General features: G+C 48.9%; 1 protein-coding gene across 1 annotated transcript in view; it reads right to left on the bottom strand.

The window, feature by feature from the left end:
* Window positions 1-1810, bottom strand: part of LOC144804866 (uncharacterized) — a 76386-nt gene extending 74576 nt beyond the window's left edge. The window contains exons 1-2 of the mRNA XM_078671932.1: window positions 1477-1810; window positions 886-1389 (exon numbers count right to left, since the gene is read on the bottom strand). Coding sequence (XP_078528058.1) covers window positions 886-1389; window positions 1477-1799 — 827 coding nt within the window. The 5' untranslated portion in view covers window positions 1800-1810. The remainder of the gene's footprint in view (window positions 1-885; window positions 1390-1476) is intronic.
* Between the last annotated feature and the right edge of the window lie 22252 nt (window positions 1811-24062).

Below are 24062 nucleotides of genomic sequence, written 5' to 3'. Positions count from 1 at the left end.
CCTTGGGGGCGTGGCCTCAAAGTTCAGAATCAACTTGACCTTGTGGGTTGGAGCTATGGCTTATTAACACTTAGGGAGCAAAACACACTGAATGGTCACTAAGGAATGAGGTTAATTCACAGTTTTCTATCTCTCTCTGTGCGCTTTTCTCAGTAAACAGTTTATTGAACGATCAATGGATTGATGTCTTTGTGGCTGCTTCATGTAAAGGTTTTGTGATGCTGAAAGCTCCTCTTCAGGGTTTACAGTGAGAAGCTTTTACTCTCCCACATTGTCTCTGTCATTTAGAGAGGTTACTTTTATAAGTGAAGTTTTTGTCACACTGAGAGCACTGATAATTTTGTTTTCGCTCGCTGTGGATTTTCTCATGTTGAATCAAACCGAGTCTCCAGCAGATGCTTCCCTGGCATTTAGACCAATGACAAGGTTTTGTCCAGTGTGTGTCTTCTCATGTTTCGTGAGACCAGATTTCTGACAAGCTTTTCCAGCATTTAAAGCACTGATAAGGTCTTTCTCCAGTGTGAGTTCTCTCACGTTTAGTGAGACTTTGTTTCAATCCGAAACTTTTCCAGCATTCAGAGCACTGAAATGGGTTCTGCCCAGTATGGATTCTCTCATGTTGAAATAAAATGGATTTCCCACTGAAGCTTTTTTGGCATTCAGAGCACTCCAATGTGAGTTCTTTCATGTCTAGTGAGACTTTGTTTCAATTTGAACCTTTTTCAGCATTCAGAGCACTGATACGGATTTAGTCCAGTGTGAGTACTTTCATGTTGAGTGAGATTTCCTTTCTGACTGAAGCTTTTCCAGCATTCAGAGCACTGATAAGGTCTTTCTCCAGTGTGAGTTCTTTCATGTCTAGTGAGACTGTGTTTCAATTTGAACCTTTTGCAGCATTCAGAGCACTGATACAGTTTTAGTCCAGTGTGAGTTCTTTCATGTTGAGTGAGATTACCTTTTTGACTGAAGCTTTTCCAGCATTCAGAGCACTGATACGGTTTTAGTCCAGTGTGAGTTCTCTCATGGCGAGCGAGACCAGATTTCTGACTGAAGCTTTCCCTGCATTCAGAGCACTGAAAAGGTTTTTGCCCATTGTGAGTTCTCTCATGTTGAATTAATTTGGTTCTCTTGCTTAAGCTTTTCTGGCATTCAGAGCACTGACACAGTTTATGTCCAGTGTGAGTGATCTCATGGTGAGTGAGAGTGATTTTCCGACTGAAGTTTTTCCAGCATTCAGAGCACTGATGCGGTTTATGCCCCGTGTGGATCCTTTCATGTAAAGTAAGGCTGAATTTCCGACTGAAGCTTTTCCAGCATTCAGAGCACTGATACGGTTTATGCCCCGTGTGGATCCTTTCATGTAAAGTAAGGCTGGATTTCTGACTGGAGCTTTTACAGCATTCATAACAGTGATACGGTTTGAGCTCAGTATGAGTTCCCTCATGTTAAATGAGATGGTCTTTCTGACTAAAGCACTTCCAGCACTTAGTGCACAGATAAGGTTTTTGCCCAGTGTGGATTCTCTTGTGTCGAGTGAGACTGCTTAAAAAACGAAAGCTTCTTTTGCAATCCGAGCAGTGATAAGGTTTGCGCCCAGTGTGGATTCTCACATGTTGAATGAGATCGCTTTTCCGACTTAAGCCTTTCTGGCATTCAGGACACTGATACGGTTTTTGTCCAGTGTGAGTTCTCTTGTGTTCAGTGAGGTGGGATTGATAACTAAAGCTGTTCTCACATTCATTGCTCTTATTCGAGTAGTTTGTATCTCCAAGTTGGGGTTGTTCCTGGATACATGCCATCTTAAGACTGAATCTGATTCCGGAGTCTGTACTTGTTTTTGTTAAAACTCAACATTAACTTCTAAACTACGCTGCCAAAGCTATTCTTCACATTTGCATTTAACTAATTATAGCTTTTATTTGGAGATCAAAGGTCTTACCTTTGAAGCCAGCCTATCTAACTTGTCTTTGTAAACTTTCACTGAGGTGCCCCTTGTTTTTATTAAGATGCCCCTCGTGGATTACATTTTTCCAAGTTATGCCCACAAGGATTCTCTCAAGTAGAATTAAGCTCATTCTAACTGCAGTTAATCGCATTTAATTTAGGAGTTTTAAAAGCAGTGATATGGTCTTTGGGGATTCGTACTTACAAGTGAGGTACATTTTTTATACAACTAATTAACAGGGATTAAAACATGCTAGGGTAGTTTATGAATTATCAATAGTGTAACACTGGCCCTTTTTAAGCTTCCTATTCCGGTGAGGCCCATAAAGGTACACCATTAACTTTGGAGGTCTGGCACACTTGGAAACAACATAGATCAACCCAAGAGACAGAGTTGGTGGGAAAAATCTTTCTATATTGTCGATGTTAATCCAGTGTCTTTGCTGTAATGATATCTGAGAAGAACATTTTCATTTATTTTTGAAATACAATGTTTTCTCTCCTCTGAATCACAAGAGGCGGAGACATAAGCGTGCTTGTGTAAACTGAGGTTATTAGCCTTCCTGACAGTTCTGTCACATCACATCATGTCTACTGATACTGATTTGCTGAGAGAGACTTAGGTCTCCAAGGCATTTCTCATAAACCATCAGACAGAATTTGCAACACTGATTATTTCTAAGTGCACTGTGTGAGGATCAGTTGTTGCCTATGTTCTTTGATCGACCAATCGTGAAATGTTTCCTTTAAGTGAAAATATTCTTATATTTAGTAGCTGCAGTAGATTTTCAATTTACTTGCGGGTACAGTTATTATTTCAGAGGTTATTCAATCCCAATAACTGACACTTGGTAAATGTTCCTGGTCATTGTACTTCAAGGTTTGACAACAAATAATGATTGTAAGAAAGTCGATAAATCACTTTCACATTCAGCAGTTTCTTCCGCACCAAATTCCTCACCATTCCTGGTGCATAGAACTAGTTTCTTCTTTAGAGATCTAGAATGTTTCTACTTTCCTCAAAATAACCCTTTTTAAAAATGTTTCCAACATTACAACATTCTTTTTCATTTTTATTGCTTCAGTTACCTTTAAAAATAGAGTTAGAAATTATAAATGAGTTGCACTCCAAAGGGGTAAAACACTTCATGGATACTGCATAGACAGGGAACTTGGGACCACTGAAACTCAATGTCGTGAGAGCAAAAGTAGTAAATACCGTAGAAAGAAACACAAGTTACACATGCATCAGGACACAGATTCTCAGAAACATCCAACACCAATAATTTACTCTTTCTGTGATGACGACTGGCATCACAGTAAGGTATTTGTACCTCCTTTAATGAATTATCAGATTTTGTGTACTCCCCTGCCCATTTAAAGGACTCTTCTATTCCTTATTTCAGGGACACATGAAGGGACATTTCATTGAACAAAGGACTCTGCCTTGTTGTAATCACTGCTTTAAATGCCACTGGTGGAGCGTGAATATTTTATTAAGAGTGTTTTGGTCACTCAATTCCTTACCCTGGGGTGTGATACTGATACATAATACATACTTAAGAAACATGACTAACAGTGTGCCTCGTGAAACATGTGAGAGTTTAAAACTGCATCGTAAAAGCATGCAGAAGGGTCACAAACTGGTTTAAAATTAAGTCATTCATGACAGAGAGAGAAACCTACTAATGTGCTATGAAAATAATGTGAAAGGTAGTAATGCAGTCTGTAGTTTTAAAACAAAATATGATTATGAAAATGCTCAAGTACAATGAGTCCTGCTTATGTTTTCTTTGAGATGTAAATCCGAGAGATGTGCTTGCACGTTTCTTAACTAAACGTAATTAGGCTATGCTTACAAGTATAATGAAATGGTGTTTTTAAATTATTTCTTATGCATCTCTATTTCTTTATTGTTTTCAATATTAGCACTTTTTTTCTTTAGAAAATAGTGATTTAGTGGTCTTCCTTGTAGGCCTCAAAAATTTATTTTGTCTTTCATTGTTACCTTCAAATAGACAAAAAATGTTGTCCTGATTGCACTGTAGCTACAAGTATTATCGCTGAAGTTTCTGTACTACAGTTTGAAAAATGGAAATCCTTTCTGTCAGAATAAAACTCTATTGACTTTGTTGAAAGCTCAGAAGAGAGGGTGTGGAGTGGACACGTCGAATTGCAAATGTATTTCTTATTTCCGAAGGGAAGTGATATTGCACATTCTTAACACCTTGGCTGCTGCGCGAATTCCGCAGCGGTGCTGAACACATGGTCGGCGACTGAGCTGCCGCCCCCACCCCTCACCCTACACCAAACCCCGAAACACATTCAATGGAAACATGATTGTCTGTGGAAGGCGGGAGGTCGCGGGACCTCCCGGCCGTATTTATTAAGGTATAAAACAAGAAATTGTTTAATAGCATGAATAAACAGTTATACAAAATCAGCAGGACATTAGATACAATATTGTCGACAGGTGTGAGCGACTATCCTTAACAGAACTCTAATACAGATTGTTTCCTAACCGAATCTAACATCCTCATCTGCATTTTGTATACTAACATTTCTGGCCATATGGCAAGGTCGGTAACCGGTGTCAGGTCTTACTAGCTGCGCCTTACCTAAGAAGTGCGCATGCGTAGCCGGGCCTGGCAATTACCCGGTCCACGCCTTGTACTTCATTTAACCACTGAAGGAGGGCCCTTACTCCGCGCCGGTGGCGTCGGGAGTCCACGCGAGCGGGTTGGCTACCGGCCTAAGGAAAGCGTTGACTCCTCCCCTACCCCGCGCTCCTTTGCTGCAGCTTTTACCTTGCCCCTGAAGACCTAGGAGGTGTCAATGGCCCCTTCCTCCTGCCTGGGCGGGTCAATGGCCCCTTCCCCCTGGGCGGGGTCAATGGCCCCTTCCCCCTGGGCGGGAACCTCCTAAGATGATGCCCGCCCCCTCAGACCTTAAAATAGCTGCTCACCGGTCATGACCTTACCGCCACAGGCCAGCATTGTTTACCGACGATCTGGCCTCCCCCTGACCTAGACCCAGACCAGTAGTGTGCCTATTTCATGAACCCCTCTAACCAGGCCCAGACATTGTTAGCCCATAAGACATTCCCCGCCTCGGTCAAGTGTACCCCATCAGCCAGGTAGAACCGCTCGCCCCAGATACACCCATGTGGAATCGTCTGCAACCGGGGGGCTCGGAATAGCTTGTCCATCCGTGTGTTGATCCTCTTTACCGAGTGATTCAACGCCCTGACCGGGTCCCCCCCCGCCACTGCCACCGGGGGATAAGTTGCGACCACACTACTGTGCAACCCGGGCAAGTCCTGGACACCCACCCTGCAGTGGAAATGATTTCATCCAGTAGGTTGCGTCTCCCCAATTTAGCCAGGTCATTCTCCCCCAGGTGAAGTATCCCCACTGACGGGGGAGCGTGTTGCCGAAATAGGAGATCCTGAAAGAAGTCCCTGAACTGTCTCAGGCAAAGCCCCCCTCTCCCAAAGAATGAAATGGACAATCCCATTTGCGCTGCCCTTTTCCTACGTTCACCTGAAAGAAATACACATTCGGCCCGCCTCACATATGAGTGGCCCACAATCCACGTCACCAATGTCCGATGTTCTTCCTGTCGCTTGCGTTGAGATGGTGCGGGCTGTTGACGCCCGGTAGCGTGTTCCTCCCCTGCGGCACAGGTTTGAGAAACTGCAAACAACAGAAAAAGGACAAGCGTGAGTGCCATAACCCATTACAACATGCCAGTCCGTACATAGCGTTTGTAACAATCAGAGGTCTATCTACCAATCCTCTTCACATTCTCCACTGGGAGTCCTCTTACCACTGCTTCAGTCGCCGCACCAATTCTAAAGGAGTGAGTGCCGAAGTCCTTGGGGTTACAACCCGTCTGCCTGATCGACAGCTCTAGCACCCGCCTAAATTGATACCTGGTCAGTGATGCACCATCGGCGTGACACAGCAGCGCACCCCCCGCCGTGCCTCCCCGTTGCCTGTGGAAAGCCTCCACGTGTTCGACTGGACAACAAGGGTTGGCCCGGGCCCGGTGCAACACTATGGTGTGGCCTCGCGAATCCTGATCGGTCTTCGACCTCTGGATCGTCACCCACATGGTGTCTCCCTCGATCCTTAACGCGCTCCATTGCAAGCCGCCAAATTTATCTGATTTGGACCCTGCCACCAATTCACTAATCCTCAGTGCCCCATAAAAAGCCAGGGAAAATGCCGCTTTGAACAGAAGGACCTCCCACTCCGATGTACAGACCTTGTGGAGCGCTATCAGCATGTTCTCCAGCCGTGCTAGCCCGATGGGCCTTCGCGTATCCGCTGTGCAGCCCTGCAGGCGGCGCCAGCCCCTCAAAGCTTTGCGCACCATGAAAGTGTTAGTGGGATCCCGTAGGCCCTTGGCTTGCGCGAAGAAAGAGATCGCTGCCCTATGCTTGCTCGCAGCCGCCACCGAGCGCCCTTCCATGTGCATTGACTCTAGGTAACCAGCAAAGCTGTCCTCCTGCGCCCATCTGACCTCCCAGTCATGCCCCAAGAAAGCACAGTAAGACAAAAACGCCCCTTCGTAAGCTGTCCTGGTCCTGGGAGCTAAGCTAGCAACCACGAGGTCCTGTAATCTGGGGCACCAATCTGCCAGAGTGCCGCCGGGAAGTGAGCGGGTGAGCGATCTGCCTCCAGAAGATGCTCCCTGAAAACCTGCATATTGAAGCGAGAAAGGGCGTCAGCTGCGTTGCTAAGAATACCTGGTACATGCTTCGCTCTGAAAACCACGTTCCATTTCAAGCACTGCAACACAATCTCCTTTACCAGGTGCAGCATGAATGGGCAGTGTGCCCCCTGTTTATTCACACACTCCACTACTGACATGTTATCCGACCAGAACACCACTGATTGGTTACATAGGTGCTCTGGCCAAACCTTCAATGCCACCCATACTGGGAAGAGTTCCAAGAAGCCAATATTGGTGGTTAGACCCCACGTTCTCCATTCCTCTGGCCATAGCTGAGCGACCCACTTAGACCCCAGGATGGCGCCAAAACCCCCGCTGCCCGCTGCGTCGGTCCTTAAACCCAGCTCTGCTGACGTGGCGGGAGGACCCGACCACACCACCCTGCCATTAAAGTCCTCCAGAAATGCCATCCATATACGCATATCCTGGCGAACCTCAGCTGACAGCCTAGTGTGGTGGTGTTTTTCCCGTAGACCCTTCATAGCTTGGGCAATAGAGCGTGAGAACGGGCGCGCCATGGGAATAACCCGTAGTGCAAAGTTCAATTGTCCAACCACTTCCTGTAATTGCTGCAAGGAGACCTTGTCTTTCCTCAGGCATTGGCTCAGGGCCGATCGAAAACCTGATACTTTGACCTGTGGCAACCTGAAACAGCCCTCTACTGAGTCGATTTCGATGCCTAGAAATTCCAGGCAGGTGGTCGGCCCGACCGTCTTCCCTGGTGCCAACGGGACCCCAAAAGCCCGCATGAGCACGCAAAATTCCTGCAGTGCCCAAGCACACTCCTGAGAACCCGCCGCACCCAAGAACAGGAAATCATCAAGATAGTGCATGATCTGCTGGTGGCCCGTGGCCTGCCTCATGGCCCACTCCAAGAACGAGCTGAATGTCTCGAAGTAGGCGCAAGATATTGAACAACCCATGGGCATGCATTTATCCATGTAAAACTTGCCATCAAAAGTAAAACCCAGAAGGTGATGATCCAACGGATGGACTGGGAGGAGGCGGAAAGCAGACTCAATATCCGACTTTGCCATCAGTGCTCCCTGGCCCAACACCCGCAACAGATCCACCGCCTGGTCAAATGAGGCATACCTTACACTGCAAATCCCCTCGTCTATCGCCTCGTTCAAGGATCCCCCTCTCGGGGCCGATAGGTTGTGGATCAATCTAAATTCGCCCTTCTCCTTCTTCGGTACAACACCTAGTGGAGAGCACACAAAATTGGGGACAGGGACGTCCTGAAATGGCCCCGCTATTCTGCCCATGGATAATTCCTTGCAAATCTTAGCGGCCACCACTGAAGGATTATGCTTCACCGACAATTGGTTCCTACAAATTGTGTTACCTGTGTACCCTTCCGCCGGTATCCTGAAACCGTTGGAGAATCCCTCCTGCAGTAACGTAGCCGCTGTGTGGTCCGGGTATCTATTTAACCATGGGATCATTGCCAAGACATCAACGGGTGTGGAGATACCCCGTTCCTGCCCACTATTCATGTTTCCCCCCTTCCTTTCTGACCAGTATATCTGTTCTTGGACCTGCAGGTTGTCTCGGGGTGGGAGGAGTTACCACAAACTGCGCAGGCGTGCCGGAACCTGCAGGTGCCAGGTGCCCTCCTGCAAGAGTGCTTATTGAAGTCCCAGCATACCCCTCTCCTCTCCGATTCCCCGCCCTTATACCTTCCCGGGACCTCGCCCCCCTGTGATGAACGAAAGGGCTGTTGGGGCCTCGCGGGGAAAACCCCGGCCGCGTTCGCGGGCTGGGCGGGGGCTGTGTTCCCGGAGAACTGCTTATGCCAAGACATAGAATCCACCTTATCCCAAGCCAGCGATGAGTCAAATTCCTTAGCTTTCCTGAAGTTGATGTCATATTCCTTCCATGCATCCCCCGAGTACTGTTCACTCCACCCCACAATCCGGCTCTGATAACACGCCATTGCTGCCTGAACGTTCGGAGGGCGTTCACCCACTATCGCTGTGAGCACCGAAAAGGCCCGAACCCAATTGTTCAACGTCTCATCCACTCTGAACTTCGAGCATTGTGACCTCCATTCACTCGGATGCATCCACTCCTTTAAAAGTTTGGCATGCTCCATCTCTCTATTGTCTAGCAACAAGGAGAAAATGTATACATATTTTCCCGCCCAAATCTGTTCCTTCACAGCCTGAGATACATGCTGTGCCAAATTTTCACTCCTCGATGGCACTGAGCCGTCCCCCAACAGAGGCAACACTGTCTCCTTACCTTGACAAGGCACCTGAGCCGGCACGCCGCCGGCTCCGTTCTGTGGGATGGGACTGGGACCTGCAGGCGAAGAAGGTGAGGGGGCCGCCCCAGCAGCGACCGCCGTTGCCGCCTTAATCTTTTTGAACAATTTTGCCGCCTCTGCCGCATGGTCGGTCTCGGCCGGGAACATGCCCCCCTTTTGCAGCCACGGCATTAGGGCCGCTATCTGGGATGCCAGTTCTACTGGGACCCTGTCCGGGGCACCCGCTGGAGACCCAGGCACCCCTGCGGGCCCCGCTGGTACTGGGGTAATCGGGGGAACATCCACGGGGCTGGACCCGCAATTGGTACTGGTACCGCCGGCATAGTGGGAAGCGCCGGGGGCGCGGCAGGGGCCGGAGCGACAGGCGCCGGGACCACGGGGGCTGGTATCCCCGCCGGTGGCGCCGGTACTGCCGGCAGAGGTGCTGGGGTATAGCCCCTGGGCTTCCTGCCCTTAGCCGTTGTATGGCTGGTGGGCCTACCAGATGGGCCTGGGGGGTCCGGGAATCTCTCATTCATGTGAGCCTCTAATTCATCCATCTTACCCAACCTCTTATTCATTGTGCTCATCTCACGCATCATGGCACGCATCATCACCTCCATCTTAGACCCCCCTTTTCCTGCCTTTGGTCCCGGCATGTTTCTGAAAACAACTGCCCCACACTTCTACTGTTACCACTCAGATGGCCGCGTGATTCCGCTGGGTGCCGATCGTCGCCCTTAAACCTGTCTGTTGTAACTTCGACCGCCGGCAACCGTATCCTGGAATCGCGACTAGAAATCCGCTGAGCTGAAATAGAAAAGAAAAGAGTTACTCAAACAAGAAGCCCCCGACAGCGGCCGTCTGTTGTAAATTGGCAGCACTGGGTTAGCGTTAGCAGAAGCCATTTTGTATTTCTGGCAGCCATCTTGTCTGCCATGTGCTGCCATGTGCCCACCATGTGCTTTGTCCTACCTTCCTGTTAGCTGCGCCTGAAGTCTGCCTAGTAACAGGATATATTTAGCCTCCTTCACTTTAACGCATGCTCAGAAATGCCCGGTAGGGTCTGCATCTGTTACTGATTAGTCTCACATAGGAATGTGTTCACTACGTTCTGAAAACTGTTAGCTCCTCCCACTTGGCTGAGAAGCAGATCTTACATGTCCATATTAGGTGTTTTTGTGTGCTTGCATGAGCCAGGACTGCCCCTTGCATTTGTGTTTCCTATGTAACTCTGAAATGTATATAAAGCTCCAGCTTCCTGAATTCCTCAGACTGCCTCCTACAGTTGCCACGGCTTCTGTGTGACGTAGCCTCACCTCATGTGAGTGTAATAAAATGTTCTTTGATATTCCAGATTTCTGTGTCAACTTCCTTATTGCCCTGAGAAGTAGATTTGAATTACTACAAGGGTAGGAGCGTCCCTGGCACATCGCCCTCAGCGCTCGCCACCCGTAGCAGCACCTAGCTTTGCCTCGAGACCGTACCCCGAAGATTCTCATTAAGGACAGAGGAGCCCAGAGTTCATTCCACCCCATACAGCGCCTCTGACTCCGCCCTGAGCCTCGGCGCTATGCACAGGCCCGGAAGAGAGACATTGCTCTCCTGGACAGGCCTCTCCTCCTCTGCCCCTCCCCTGGACAGGCCTCATCTCCTCTGCACCCCTGGACAGGCCTCTCCTCCTCTGCACCCCTGGACAGGCCTCACCTCCTCTGCCCCTCCAGATTGGGGGAAATGAGGAAAATGTCCTGATCCATTTCAGCCCCTTTAATGTATGGAATACGTCCCTTGACAAGGTGAATCTCCGACTGCTGCCAAGTCACAGTATGCAGCCACACGTCATCATGAGGCTTTATAAAGGCCCCTTCCTAAATGTCTCAAACGTAAAGACAATATGCCCAGGTATTGATAACCAAGACAACAATCAGGCTATCATTATTGCAAACAACTTGTCACAATTCACCAACTCTGCTTCACACAAGTTTTCTCTCTCAATAGCCCAGTTTAATCTAATTAAAAATATTAAGCTCTTGAACAATTGTTCTAAAAGAGACCATAATATTAAAAAGTAAACTCTGCAGTGGATAAACACGGTAATGGCGTGCAATTCTGCCCGTCCCGGCCCTGGCTCCAAACGCTAGCATCAAGAAAGGCCTGGCAGGGCAGGGCAGGGCCGGGCAGGGAAAGGATGGCAAGACCGGGCAGGGCTGGCAGGGCAGGACTGACAGGGCAGAGCTGGGCAAAGCAGGGCCGGCAGGGCATGGTAGGGTAGGGCTGGCAGGTCTGGACTGGCAGGGCCGGCAAAACCGGGCAGGGAAGGCCTGGCAGGGCAGTGGTGGCAGGGCAGGGCTGGCTGGGCAGAGCTGACTTGGTAGGGCAGGGCTGGCAGGACCGGGCAGGGCAGTGGTGGCAGGGCAGAGCAGAGCTGGCAGGGAAAGGCAGGCAGGGTAGTGGAGAGATGGCAGGGCATAGCTGGCAGGGCAGACCAGGGTAGGGCTGGCAGAGCAGGCCGGGGCAGGCCTGGCAGGGCTGTGCCATGCAGGGCAGGACTGTCAGGGCATTGCTGGCAGTGCTGGGCAGGGCAGGTCAGGGCAGGGCAGTGCTAGGCAGGCCATTGCTGGCAGGGCAGGGCTGGCAGGGCTGGGCTGGCAGGGCTGGCAGGGCTGGGCAGGCCTGGCAGAACCAGGAAGGCAAGAAAGGGCAAGGATGGCAAGACCGGGCAGGGCTAGGAGGGCAGGACAGGGCAGGGTTGGCAGGGCAGGAAAGGGCTGGCAGGGCAGGACTGACAGGGCAGAGCTGGGCAGTGCAGGGCTGGCAGGGCAGGGCTGGAAGGACCAGCCAGGGCTGGCAGGGCAGAGCTGGGCAGGGCAGGGCTGGCAGGGCAGGGCTGGGGAGGACAGGGCAGGGCTGACAGGGCAGAGCTGGGCAGGGCAGGGCTGGCAGGGCAGGAGATGGCTGGCAGGGCAGGACTGACAGGGCAGAGCTGGGCAGGGCAGGGCTGGCAGGGAACCCTGAGAATGAGCAAGTCAAAACATCAGAGGGTTGCCGAGTCAAGGTTACTACAGGCCCCTCCACCCTGGCTGACCATGAGGCTCATTATTGCCTAAAAATAAATACTACAAGTCTAATCAAACTGTATGTATTTTAGTTGATGCCCACGTATTAGGTGAGCATCTGTATTGATTGTATTACAATATTCTTTATTATAGGTTTGTCACGGAGTGGTACACATGGGACTGGTCCCCATGTGGTCCTGAAGAAGAGGTTTAGGGGACACCTCGAAAAATGTCCAAAAAATATTAGGGACTTAAATACATAACAGTTACTTTTTCCCTATTATTAACCCCCTTTTTAGGCCTCGCCTACGCAGCGCTCATGCGCTGCTTAGGAAAAAGACCTAATGAAATCGTTTCGGCTTTTCAACCAAAAACGTGCACACAATGCATTGCTTTCAATGGCAATCCGTGCACGTTTGGAGATTCCCTTGCTGGAGCGAGCTTTGGCAACTTATGTTTGCTCGATCCCGCAAGGGAATCAGCTGTGTGTTCTCTTGTACTCCCCCCACCCCTCCCACTTGTTTTATTTGCAGTGCTCAGAAAAGATAAACAGCGGTCTTAAGCTCTATGAAAAGGAAAATAAGGCACTCGAGAGAATTGAAGCTTTTATAATAATAAATGTATAGTGACTCATTTGAAGATCATCGTTTTCAGTCGCGTTCAGAAATGCGATGCTTTCTTTAGAGAAATCAAGATGAATCTAACATTTGGGCACAGTACCGTTAGATTAGTTAAGGCGCCGCCTGTGATTTTCAACGCCTTGAAACTGCAGATGTGTGGTTCGAAACGCTGCATGAAAATAGCCTTTCTCTGAGTCCTTCTGAGCGACAGTGATGTGATCAAACATCTACTTGACAACTAAGCTAGGATTTAAGAAATCTGATGTAATACTGTACTGTAACAGTATGAGAATATGAAAATATCGTACCTGCGTGTGAATGTGTTGTGACACACTTTGTTGAAAAATTCGTTAGCCGAACAGGAGTACTGGTGTTTGTTATATGCAGCGATGTGTACTGTAAAGTGAGCGCTCTTACTAGACTGTTGCCATTTAACTACAAATATCTCGTCCCTTCCTTCCTCCCGTGAGCGCGGGTGAATGACAGGTGATTTGAAAATTACCCAACGTGATGAAAACAGTCTTTTAAATCGTGTATGCTTTTCAAACAGTTTGTTATTTTACTTTAGTGACGTTGATGCTCTGGATGGCAGCAGGGTTGCCCTGCACCTCGTGCAGCAGCGGGTTGGGCGGCACGCAGGAGTACCCGCTGCGGGCGCAGAGTTGCTCGAAGGTCAGGTTCATGCTGGTCGCACGCAGAGCTCTGACCGTCCGGTCCAGCCTCAGCAGCTTCTCGAAGGCGGCAGGGGTCAGGATATTATTGTTGTCTCTGGTCACCGCAGTGAGGGAGGCGTAAGTGACAACTCGTGTACAGCCTCTGTGCCGAGAAGAGCCCCGAGTCGTTGGTAGGGAAGTGGCCTATAACAGCCCTCTCGCTCTTGGCGGGACCCCCCCCCCCTGACGGGAGTGAATTGCTCCTCGATGTCATTGGACAGCATCTTGGGCAAGAAGTAGAACCCAGCTCCCAGCCCTGCAGCCAGCACCACGGGCACCAGCAGGAACCACCAGGATGCCTGGCTATCAGTGTGCCCAGGCGGCCGAAGACCCTGGAGAGGGGCAGCTCCAGGCAGTCCGTGTGGCAGGTGGGCATGGCGGGGGGAAGGGTTGAACAACCAAGCGGTGACCCTCAGCACCCAACACTGGAATGATGTGGACAGAGGGCACGCTGAATAAATGAGAAGACAAATTTAAAAAAATGATTAGAAAAAAACACGAAATAAGACAAAACAATGGGACTCTAATACAAAAATCAGATCTGAAAATCTCGCTTCAGTGGCCACTAGTCAGGGTGATATGGAATAGACAGAGTAACAGAACAGAAGCAGCTCATTGTGGAAAGTGGAAGTTAATAAGGTGGCAGATCTTCCTGGTGGCGACATAAAGTAAACACACAGAGCGACCTTAAGACCTGCTGTGGTGAAGTGGGCGGCTACAAGTTTTAGAGAGCCATTGACATTAAGCTATTTTAGGGTAAATCTCTGATAAGGGTGACGTGGCCTCACCTCCTCTGCACCCCTCCTCTGAATCCTTACCAACTAGGAGCAAGAATAAAGTATAGGCTCACTAGCTAGGTAACTTTTAACGTCACCTGCACCACTCCCCCTACACTGCACAACACATATGTCAATAAAAAACTGCTCCTATGTAAATCAGCAAGTCGCAGCACGCCCAAAACAGTAGCTGTTTGGGATGGCCCCAATGATGAAGCATGTCACCTGGGATAACCCTTGGTGAGTGAGGGGCCTCAAGAAAAGAATTTTCTTTTCTCAAGACAGGGATGTGTTCCACTAATTAAGTGAACCCTTTACCATGGCTAGGTTCGTTGATCCGTCAACTACGGATTGTTGTTCCCATACAGTCACCCCTTTCCTCTTCCACAACCATACTCCAGACAGGGACAACCACACGCCAGACAGGGACAACCGCACACCTGACAGGGACAGCCACATACCAGACAGGGACAACCACATGCCAGACAGGGACAACCGCACACCTGACGGGGACAGCCACATACCAGACAATGACAGCCACATACCAGACAGGGACAACCACATGCCAGACAGGAACAACCACACACCAGACAGGGACAACCACACACCAGACAGGGACAACCACACACCAGACAGGGACAACCACACCAGACAGGGACAACCACACACCAGACAGGGACAACCACACGGGGACAACCACACACCACACAGGGACAACCACACACCAGACAGGGACAACCACACACCATACAGGGACAGCCACATACCAGACAGGGACAGCCACATACCAGACAGGGACAGCCACACGGGGACAACCACACACCACACAGGGACAACCACACACCAGACAGGGACAACCACACACCAGACAGGGACAGCCACATACCAGACAGGGACAGCCACATACCAGACAGGGACAGCCACATACCGGACAGGGACAACCACACCCCGGACAGGGACAACCACACTCCGGACAGTGACAACCACACTCCGAACAGGGACAACCACACTCCGGACAGGGACAACCACATACCAGACAGGGACAGCCACATGCCAGACAGGGACAGCCACATGCCAGACAGGGACAGCCACACGGCAGACAGGGACAACCACACACCAGACAAGGACAACCACACACCAGACAAGGACAACTAAACGCCAGAAAGTGACAACCACACGCCAGACAGGGACAACCACACGCCAGACAGGGACAACCACATACCAGACAGGGACAGCCACATCCCAGACAGGGACAGCCAAATATAAGACAGGGACAGCCACATACCAGACAGGGACAACCAGACATCAGATAGGGAGAACTATATAGCAGTGCAGAGCAGACAAATGTGCATTCAGTAGCAAATGTTATGGTTTGTATCCAGTCAACACCGCCACAGAACATCTTTAAAATACAGAAGCCTGTGTTTGAATTAATTCTCACGCAACTTGCAAATGCCACTGTTCATTTGTTTCCAGGGATACACAGGCACTCATAGGCACACACAGGTACAAAACTCACAGGCACTCAAAGGTGCATACATGCACACATAGGCACGTATAGGAACACATAGGCACACACAGGCACTCACAGGCGCTGCTCGCTAAGAGGTTCGTTTGCCCTGTGAGCTTGTCGCCGCTACAGGAGTAGCCCTGCTGACCTGTTTCCCTCGCCTTGGAGCCGCGGAGGAGAAGATCCACGGCGTGGCCGCAGAGGAGGTGAGAGGCGCGGTCCCGGGACTGCGAGGACCAGCATTCACCATCACCAGCTGGGTCCTCTTCCCGCGTGAGCCGCGCCCCCTCCCAGTGCCCGCCTCCAGCTGACTCTGCCCTTTATCACCTCTCGCGGCCCCCGCTACGCGGGAGCCGCTCGCTAAGAGGTTCGTTTGCCCTGTGAGCCTGTCGCCGCTACACGAGTAGCCCTGCTGACCTGTTTCCCTTGCCTTGGAGCCGCGGAGGAGAAGACCAACGGCGTGGCCGCAGAGGAGGTGAGAGGCGCGGCCCCGGGTCTGCGAGGACCAGCATTCACCATCACCAGCTGGGTCCTCTTCCCGCGTGAGCCGCGCCCCCTCCCAGTGCCCGCCTCCAGCTGACTCTGCCCTTTATCACCTCTCGCGGCCCCCGCTACGCGGGAGCCGCTCGCTAAGAGGTTTGTTTGCCCTGTGAGCCTGTCGCCGCTACAGGAGTAGCCCTGCTGACCTGTTTCCCTTGCCTTGGAGCCGCGGAGGAGAAGACCAACGGCGTGGCCGCAGAGGAGGCGAGAGGCGCGGCCCCGGGACTGCGAGGACCAGCATTCACCATCACCAGCTGGGTCCTCTTCCCGCGTGAGCCGCGCCCCCTTCCAGTGCCCGCCTCCAGCTGACTCTGCCCTTTATCACCTCTCGCGGCCCCCGCTACGCGGGAGCCGCTCGCTAAGAGGTTTGTTTGCCCTGTGAGCCTGTCGCCGCTACAGGAGTAGCCCTGCTGACCTGTTTCCCTTGCCTTGGAGCCGCGAAGGAGAAGACCAACGGCGTGGCCGCAGAGGAGGTGAGAGGCGTGGCCCCGGGACTGCGAGGACCAGCATTCACCATCACCAGCTGGGTCCTCTTCCCGCGTGAGCCGCGCCCCCTCCCAGTGCCCGCCTCCACCCTCCCAAGTGGAATTTAAAACAGGTCTTACAACGCGCACCGCGGGACGCGCGCGGGGCGAAGACCGGGCAAAGAGCGGGCCTTTTGAGGCCGTTCGAGGACCTGAGAGACTGGACTGGGCCACCTCCCGTTCGTCTGTAAGTGACTTTATCATTCTTCTAACTAGTAATATTATCTTTATTGTCCAAGAAAAATGGTTGTCACTAGAGGAACCAAAACAAAAGCCCCGGGTAGCGTTGGCAAATTGCTCGGTCCTATGGACGACTTCATTACGAAGGCGAACACGTTCATAGACCAAAGTATATCACTAATGGAACAAAGGGTCTCTTTGGACCTGGCCTTCGCCAAGAGGTCCTCATTGGGAAATTTGGCGGACGCAAGATCACCAGCCACAGGAGGAGCCACAATTGCCGAGGTCAACCTTCCTCGAGAGAGATGTAGTTTACCCAGCACTGTTGATCTTTCTGTGTCCCAACTAGCTGAATCGCAGCTTAGTATTGACCTTGAAAAAACACCAGACTTAGCCCCTCAAACGCCCCCACCCATTTCCTCCATAGAAAAAATGATAGAAAGGGGAAGGAGGGAGGGCGCGATAAGTAAGAAAAGGGTGGCCCCTAATCCCCCCAAATCAAACAACCCGACCCCTTTACCAAGCGCACAAGAAGAAAGACCGACTAGAGCAGAACAACAAGAAGTTTCAATCCTAGTACACCACTCAGAGTCTGAAATATTTACTTCGGTAGCTCTGGATTCCCCAATTGTCACTCAATCCACTAGGGGCCCGAGTGATTTGGAGGTTCCCAATTCACTACTGACCAAGATGGCTATTATATTTAAACAATCATTGCAACCCTTGGAACAAAGATTAGCGAATTTGGAGTCACAGATCCTACAACTTATAAAACCTCTACAACATGATCATCCCGTAGGTTCTCTCAAAGGAGGGGGAAACAACATTAAAAAACCATTCCCCACAAAAATAACAAATGGAAAATCTCTTCTGACTAACCCTCAACAGAAGACACGTTAAGTCACAATTCCCACTGCCTCTATTAATACTAACAACCCGAAGCCAATAATCACTCCGACCATCTCTAATATCTCAACAAATAATACCCATTTGACTTCCCCAGGAACTCCAATTACCCCGGCACTGAATACAGAGGCATCTAACAAAACTACCACTAATAAAATTTCTAATAAAACTTTAAACAAATCATCTATCAAAACGCCAGCCCCTCAGCATCCAGTTTCAAACACCCCGTCTGTGAGGCCCAGGGGAAACATTGCCAAAAATGTTGGCAAATCTAGACCTCCAGCCGTTTTTCTACCTGAAGCCTCACCGTACGTGGCAATCATGACTGGTGTCCCTGAGCTTACCGGCCCTAATTCGGAACCAGGCTGGTCTTTAAAAAATAAAGCTCAGCATTGGTTGCAGACTAATCGTCCGATCCCGTCAGCCTGGACGGGCAGGATTAGATCTGTTGCAAGGGTACCATGGGTGGGCAACACTCGAAAAACAATCCCTGGGGACTGTATAGTGATTACCATTGAGGACCCACGAATAGCAGACTATATCTGTTCGTGGGAGGACATCACCTCAAATGGAGGTATTAAGATCAAATCTCTTTCCTTTTTCTACCCTTTCAGGCAAACAAATGGTCAACAGGAACAAGAGCCCCCCTGGGCAGTCTCACTTCCCAGGCAGAATGACTCAGATAACATCAGATATCATGGTCCCCCAAGATTTTATGATACAGATTATTCCTGGAATATAGTAGGCCCACGTTATCAGGGGGGAGGCTGGGAAGATAGGAGACCTTATATACAAAGGCCGTTAAGCAGAGATTATCCCAGATGGGATCCTTGGCATAACATCCCCTTGCAAAACAGGTACAGTGGACTTGAAATGGTCGATTGACCATCAAGTGAAACTGTATCTAACAACCTACATGCACCCCCCAGCTCGGTGAACACGAACCCGGAAGTCGTACTCCCAGTTGAAAAATCAAATGATGCCACTCCATTGACTTCCATACTCTATTGGAACATAGCAGGTCTTCGTTCCAAAATTGAGGATGGGAGCGCACAAAACTTCTTAAATCCCCACCAAATAATCTGTCTCCAGGAGACCTGGACAATAGAAGAATTACATCTTCAAGGTTATAAAACCCATTCTATTCCGGCCTCAAGCAGCACAATGGGAAGACCCAGAGGTGGGTTAGTCACGTATATAGCCAACACTCTAACCCTGACAAAAGTGGCCATAGTCTCCCAGGATTCCAATTTCCAAATTCTTTCCTTATCCTTTGTCAATAAGGAGATTATCTTCCTGACTAACATATACAATAACCTCCCTGAAGATCAATTTATAAACCTCCTTAAACATGTACATGAGAGCTTGAAACAATGTTACCAATGGAGAACTGGTAACAGGGCAACCCACTTAATTTGGGGAGGAGATTTTAACCTCCATCCATGTTTAAAGACTAACCCACTCTGTTGTGGGATGGCAGACGAATTCGATGCCCCTTTAGCTCACTTTACACACAGTAAAGCAGGGAACATATTAAATTCAGTCCTTTCGGACTTGGACCTGCAAATTGTTAACCATCAACATGCAGAGTCCAATGTATTTAGTCCGACTTACGTGGGTAGAGGTTATCACACTACAGTTGACTATATATTTTTATCCTCTGGTCTGCTGGGCACAGCCAAGGATTTTGGGGTCATCGGCAATCCTCTCAGTGACCACTCAGCCCTAAGGATTAACTTGTATTTGCCAGTACCCAATACTCTAAATTCGGAGATCGCAAGTATGCTCGGACAAAACAAATTAGAGATTGGCAAACAGAATGGCTATTCAATCAGATGGGCTAAGATTAACCCTACGGAAACCACAAAAAAACTCATAGTCCAGGCATATCCAAGTATCCTAAAATGTCTCGATCTATCCTCTAATCACGAGGAAGTCCTAGCGAATTTTATGCAAATTTTGGTCTCCATCAAGGACTTGCTCTTCACAAAACCTAAAGTTAATCATTCAACAAAGAAAAGGTGGTTCGACCATAATTGCACTATGGCCCTAACAAAATTAAAATTAGCACTTCATAATAAACCTAGAGACGCAGCCCAAATTCAACTCCTAAGGCGCCAATATATAGGAGAAAGAAAACTGAGAATCGCCCAACTAAAGCAGAAACTTTGGGACGACCTCCATGAGAGCGCGGTTTCAAAAAATAGTGAGCAATTCTGGCGTACAGTCAGAACCCCATATCTCTCGGACATAGGCACCCCTAGAATTGAAGTTGCCATAGACGAGAAGACATGGGTCGCCCATTTCTCTAACATCTTCAAAAATACCTCACCAAAAGATTTATCGCCCCCAGGAGCACAGTACCCTATTCCGCTTCTCTTCGATATTCCTGATTTATTGGAAGCATTGCAGAAAAGCAAATTGGGTAAAGCGCCAGGCCCAGACGGAGTCCCAGTGGACTTTTTTAAACACAATTTAGATCTCTGGGCCCCGATCTTAACAAGAGTGTGCATTGCTGCCGTGAATGAGGGAGTGCTAAGCTCCTGGACCAAATCAATAATGGTCCCCGTGTTTAAAAAAGGGGACAGACAAGATGTGAAGTGTTATCGGCCCATTTCACTGCTGGACTCGCTCGGGAAAGTAGTGGGGAGAGTAATCCTAGAGTGTCTCCAGCAGTGAAGTGAGGACCGTTGTATTATCTCAGACATCCAATTCGGCTTCCGAGAGGGTTTCGGAACAGTCGAACAGGCCCTCAATCTCTCTTTAATAATGGGAAAATATATGCAGGCCAAGGCTAATAAACTTTATATGGTCTTTGTCGACCTGTCCGCGGCTTTTGACTGCGTTTCGCATGCAAAGCTGTGGACGATCCTTGCCCAAATGGGAGTAGAACCCCCTCTCCTGGACTTCTTACGAGAACTATATTCTGGTGCCACGGCTAGAGTACGATTTGGCGTAAATGGCGAGTTGACGGCCCCGTTTAGCGTAGGGCGTGGAGTCAGGCAGGGTTGTGTCCTGGCCCCCTTCCTCTTCTCACTCTATACAAATGGCTTGGAGGAGGAGATGTTGAGGGGGGCTCAGGACCTCCCACGCATAAACCACCACCTGATTCCCGCTCTGCTCTACGCGGACGACGCGGTCATTCTCGTGCGCACCCCTCGCGAGCTTCAATCCTCACTGAACAGGTACACGACCTTCATGAGTAACTTGGATCTAAGGGTGAACGTGAAGAAAACTTTTGTAATGACAGCAGGCAGGGGCCAAAAAAGAACAAAAGCTATTCACCTTGAAGACCAAAAACTTGATGTTACTCATCAATATCCTTACCTGGGCATCATGATCGATGATCAGTTAACATGGAAGCCAGCAGTAGTCGCAAGGGGCAATCTATTTAAAAGATCACTAGCCGTACTAACGAGCTTTTCCCAGAGATTAGGAAAAAGGCCCCCGGTGGAGCTATTAAAAATTTACAATGCTAAGTGCCTGGCTACAGCCATATATGGTGCGGGAGTTTGGGGGTACGCCGACACCAGCTTTATCCAGAAGGCGGAAAACGTTTTTCTTAGATTCCTCCTGGCAATGCCGAAAGGCACTTCAACATACGCCATGCATCTAGAATTGGGAACACCCTATATAGAGGATCTAATCAAAACAGAACCTGTGATGCTGTGGCGGCGTATCTGGTCATCGGAAAAAAATAAATTGACTCAGTCTATTATCACTGACTCGATGGCTCTTGACAAATCCTCTAGTATAAAATGGTTGTCCCATGTAAGAAATTTCCTTGCCGATCTAGGACTTGAGAACTGCTATTTTAACCCAGATTCTATAACGGACATTTCAAAAAGAGACCTCAAACAACTAGCGCTAAGACATTTGGAAACACTAAGATTAGCATCAATCTCACTGAAAACGGCGGTGGTTCATGCGAACATGGTCCAAATAGCCTATGGCATTCACCCGTATCTGACCCTGCAATTATCGATCTACGAGAGAATGTTACTAACACGATTTAGGCTAAACACTTTTTTTAGATTGGTCACGTTCCCACTGAAAAACTGTTGGAATGCTATTCTCTCACCCTGTCCGTGCGATGGAGTATCAGCACAATCAAACTTACATTTGATCATGCTTTGTAAATTTCATCGTTCACACAGAAATATCTGGTTATTACCAATATTAAGGAATTGGGGTCTGAGACAATGCAGACCTGCCCTTCTTAGACTCCAAATGTTGGAAACTGAAAATGTCTGTTATTTTGTGAGCAATTTTTTAAAATGTATCATGAAACATAGAAAAAACTTATAAACGCCTTTCTGATGATACTTTGTGTAGAGCCATACAGAAAACTCTATAACTTTTTTATTTTTATTTTTATAACTTTTTAGTTTTTTGTATGAAAGGCTACGAAATATGCTTCTTTTAACTATATAAAAATGTATTGAATGTAATTTACTGTCTCTTTTATGGTTTTTCCATTGTGAATAAGCCGAATAAAGAATTTATTATTATGCACTCACAGGCACACACAGGTACAACACTCACAGGCAATCAAAGGCACATACAAACACTCATGGGCACATAGAGGCACACATAGGCACACGCAGGAACTCATAGGCATGCACATGCACACAGAAACAAAAACAGGCACTCACATGCATGCACATGCATGCACAGGCACACACAGGCACTCACAGGCGCACACAGGCACACACAGGTACAAAACTCACAGGCACTCAAAAGTGCATTCAAACACACAAGGGCACATAGAGGCACACATAGGCACACACAGGAACTCATAGGCATGCACACAGAGACACACACAGGCATTCACATGCATGTACAGGCACACACAGGCACACAGATGAACACAGGCACTCACAAGCACACACACTAGAATGCACAGTCATACACAGACACAAACAGGAACTGGTAGACACACAGAAGCACTCACAGGCACTCAAAAGCACACAAAAGGGCACACACACACAGGCATTCATAGAACCACACGGTCCATATAGGCATACATAGGCACACACAGGCACTCAAAGTCACACATAGGCACACACAAGCAGTCATAGACACACACAAGAAGACACGGGCACGCACAGTAACACATACGTACAAATGTTCATAGGCACACAGAGGACCAAACAGGCACTCATAGGCACTCAAAAGCACCCGAAAGCACAAATGGGCACACACACAGGCATTCATAGGAACACACAGTCCCATATAGACACCCTTGGACACTCATACACACACACAAGCCCTCATAGGCACACACATATGAATATACAGGCATACAAAGAGACAAAAAAGGCACTGGTAGATACACACAGGCACTCACGGGTACACACAGTCACTCATATTCATGCACAGGCACTCATGGGCACATACAGACACTCATAGGCACAAAAACACACTCATAGGCACAAACAAGCACTCATAGGCACAAACAAGCAATCATAGGCACTGCTGTTCAAAGACAGAAGGACAGAACGGAAACGTCAATAAAAAGCCGGGAAACACATTCCTGGTAAAAAGAATTATAAAATGAAACCAGAAGAGTGTTGTATAAAAGAATATAAAGAGCAGAAGATTAACGGCTTCCGCATTGCACCATTCCTGAGTTACCTATAATTATGCGGTGACAGTGTATTATCTGGATAATGAACTGCAATGCAAGAGAGTGCCTTTGGGACTCAGAGGGAGGGGGCAGAGTGAGGAGGAGACGAGCTAAGAGGGGGGAAGACCAAGAAAAGCAGATGTTTCCATCATGACGCACACACTGTAGCAAGAGGAAGATGAGCGAAGATGAAGAGCGGTAACCACCCAACAACGGAGCCAGATAATGAAATAAATATCACAGAAAACATTTCAGAAGTGAGACGTCACTCAGGCTTATGGTGCACGCGTTAGATGAATTGACAAGGTTGTGAGATGCGCACTTTACGATTGTAATAAAGGAAGGATGCAGAGAACTGCCAAGGAAGAGGAGAGTTAGAGGACAAGGGAAAGAAGCACCTGGATACCCTCAAGGCTGAAAAGAAGCGCTCTATGAATCTACAAATCTACTGAGTGATTGAAAGGAGCTTCCGGGTAAGCATGGGCGTAAAATCCGCTCCGATCGCGGATTTTTCGGATTTTCGGCAAATTCGCAATCCGCGAACTCTCGCGAATTTGTCGAAAATCCGTGAATCCGCTCGCGGCGGATTTTTTGCTTGGTTGCGGCGCGCGGCGTGGTGCACGGCGTTCACTTTCCGTCATTAAGCGTTTGCCGAGTTGTTTTTCTCGATCAT

Source organism: Lissotriton helveticus, chromosome 1_2 (genome assembly GCF_964261635.1).
Source record: "Lissotriton helveticus chromosome 1_2, aLisHel1.1, whole genome shotgun sequence".
Lineage (NCBI taxonomy): Eukaryota > Metazoa > Chordata > Amphibia > Caudata > Salamandridae > Lissotriton > Lissotriton helveticus.
Note: the sequence above shows the minus strand (reverse complement) of the source record. Positions and strands in the feature narration are given on the sequence as shown.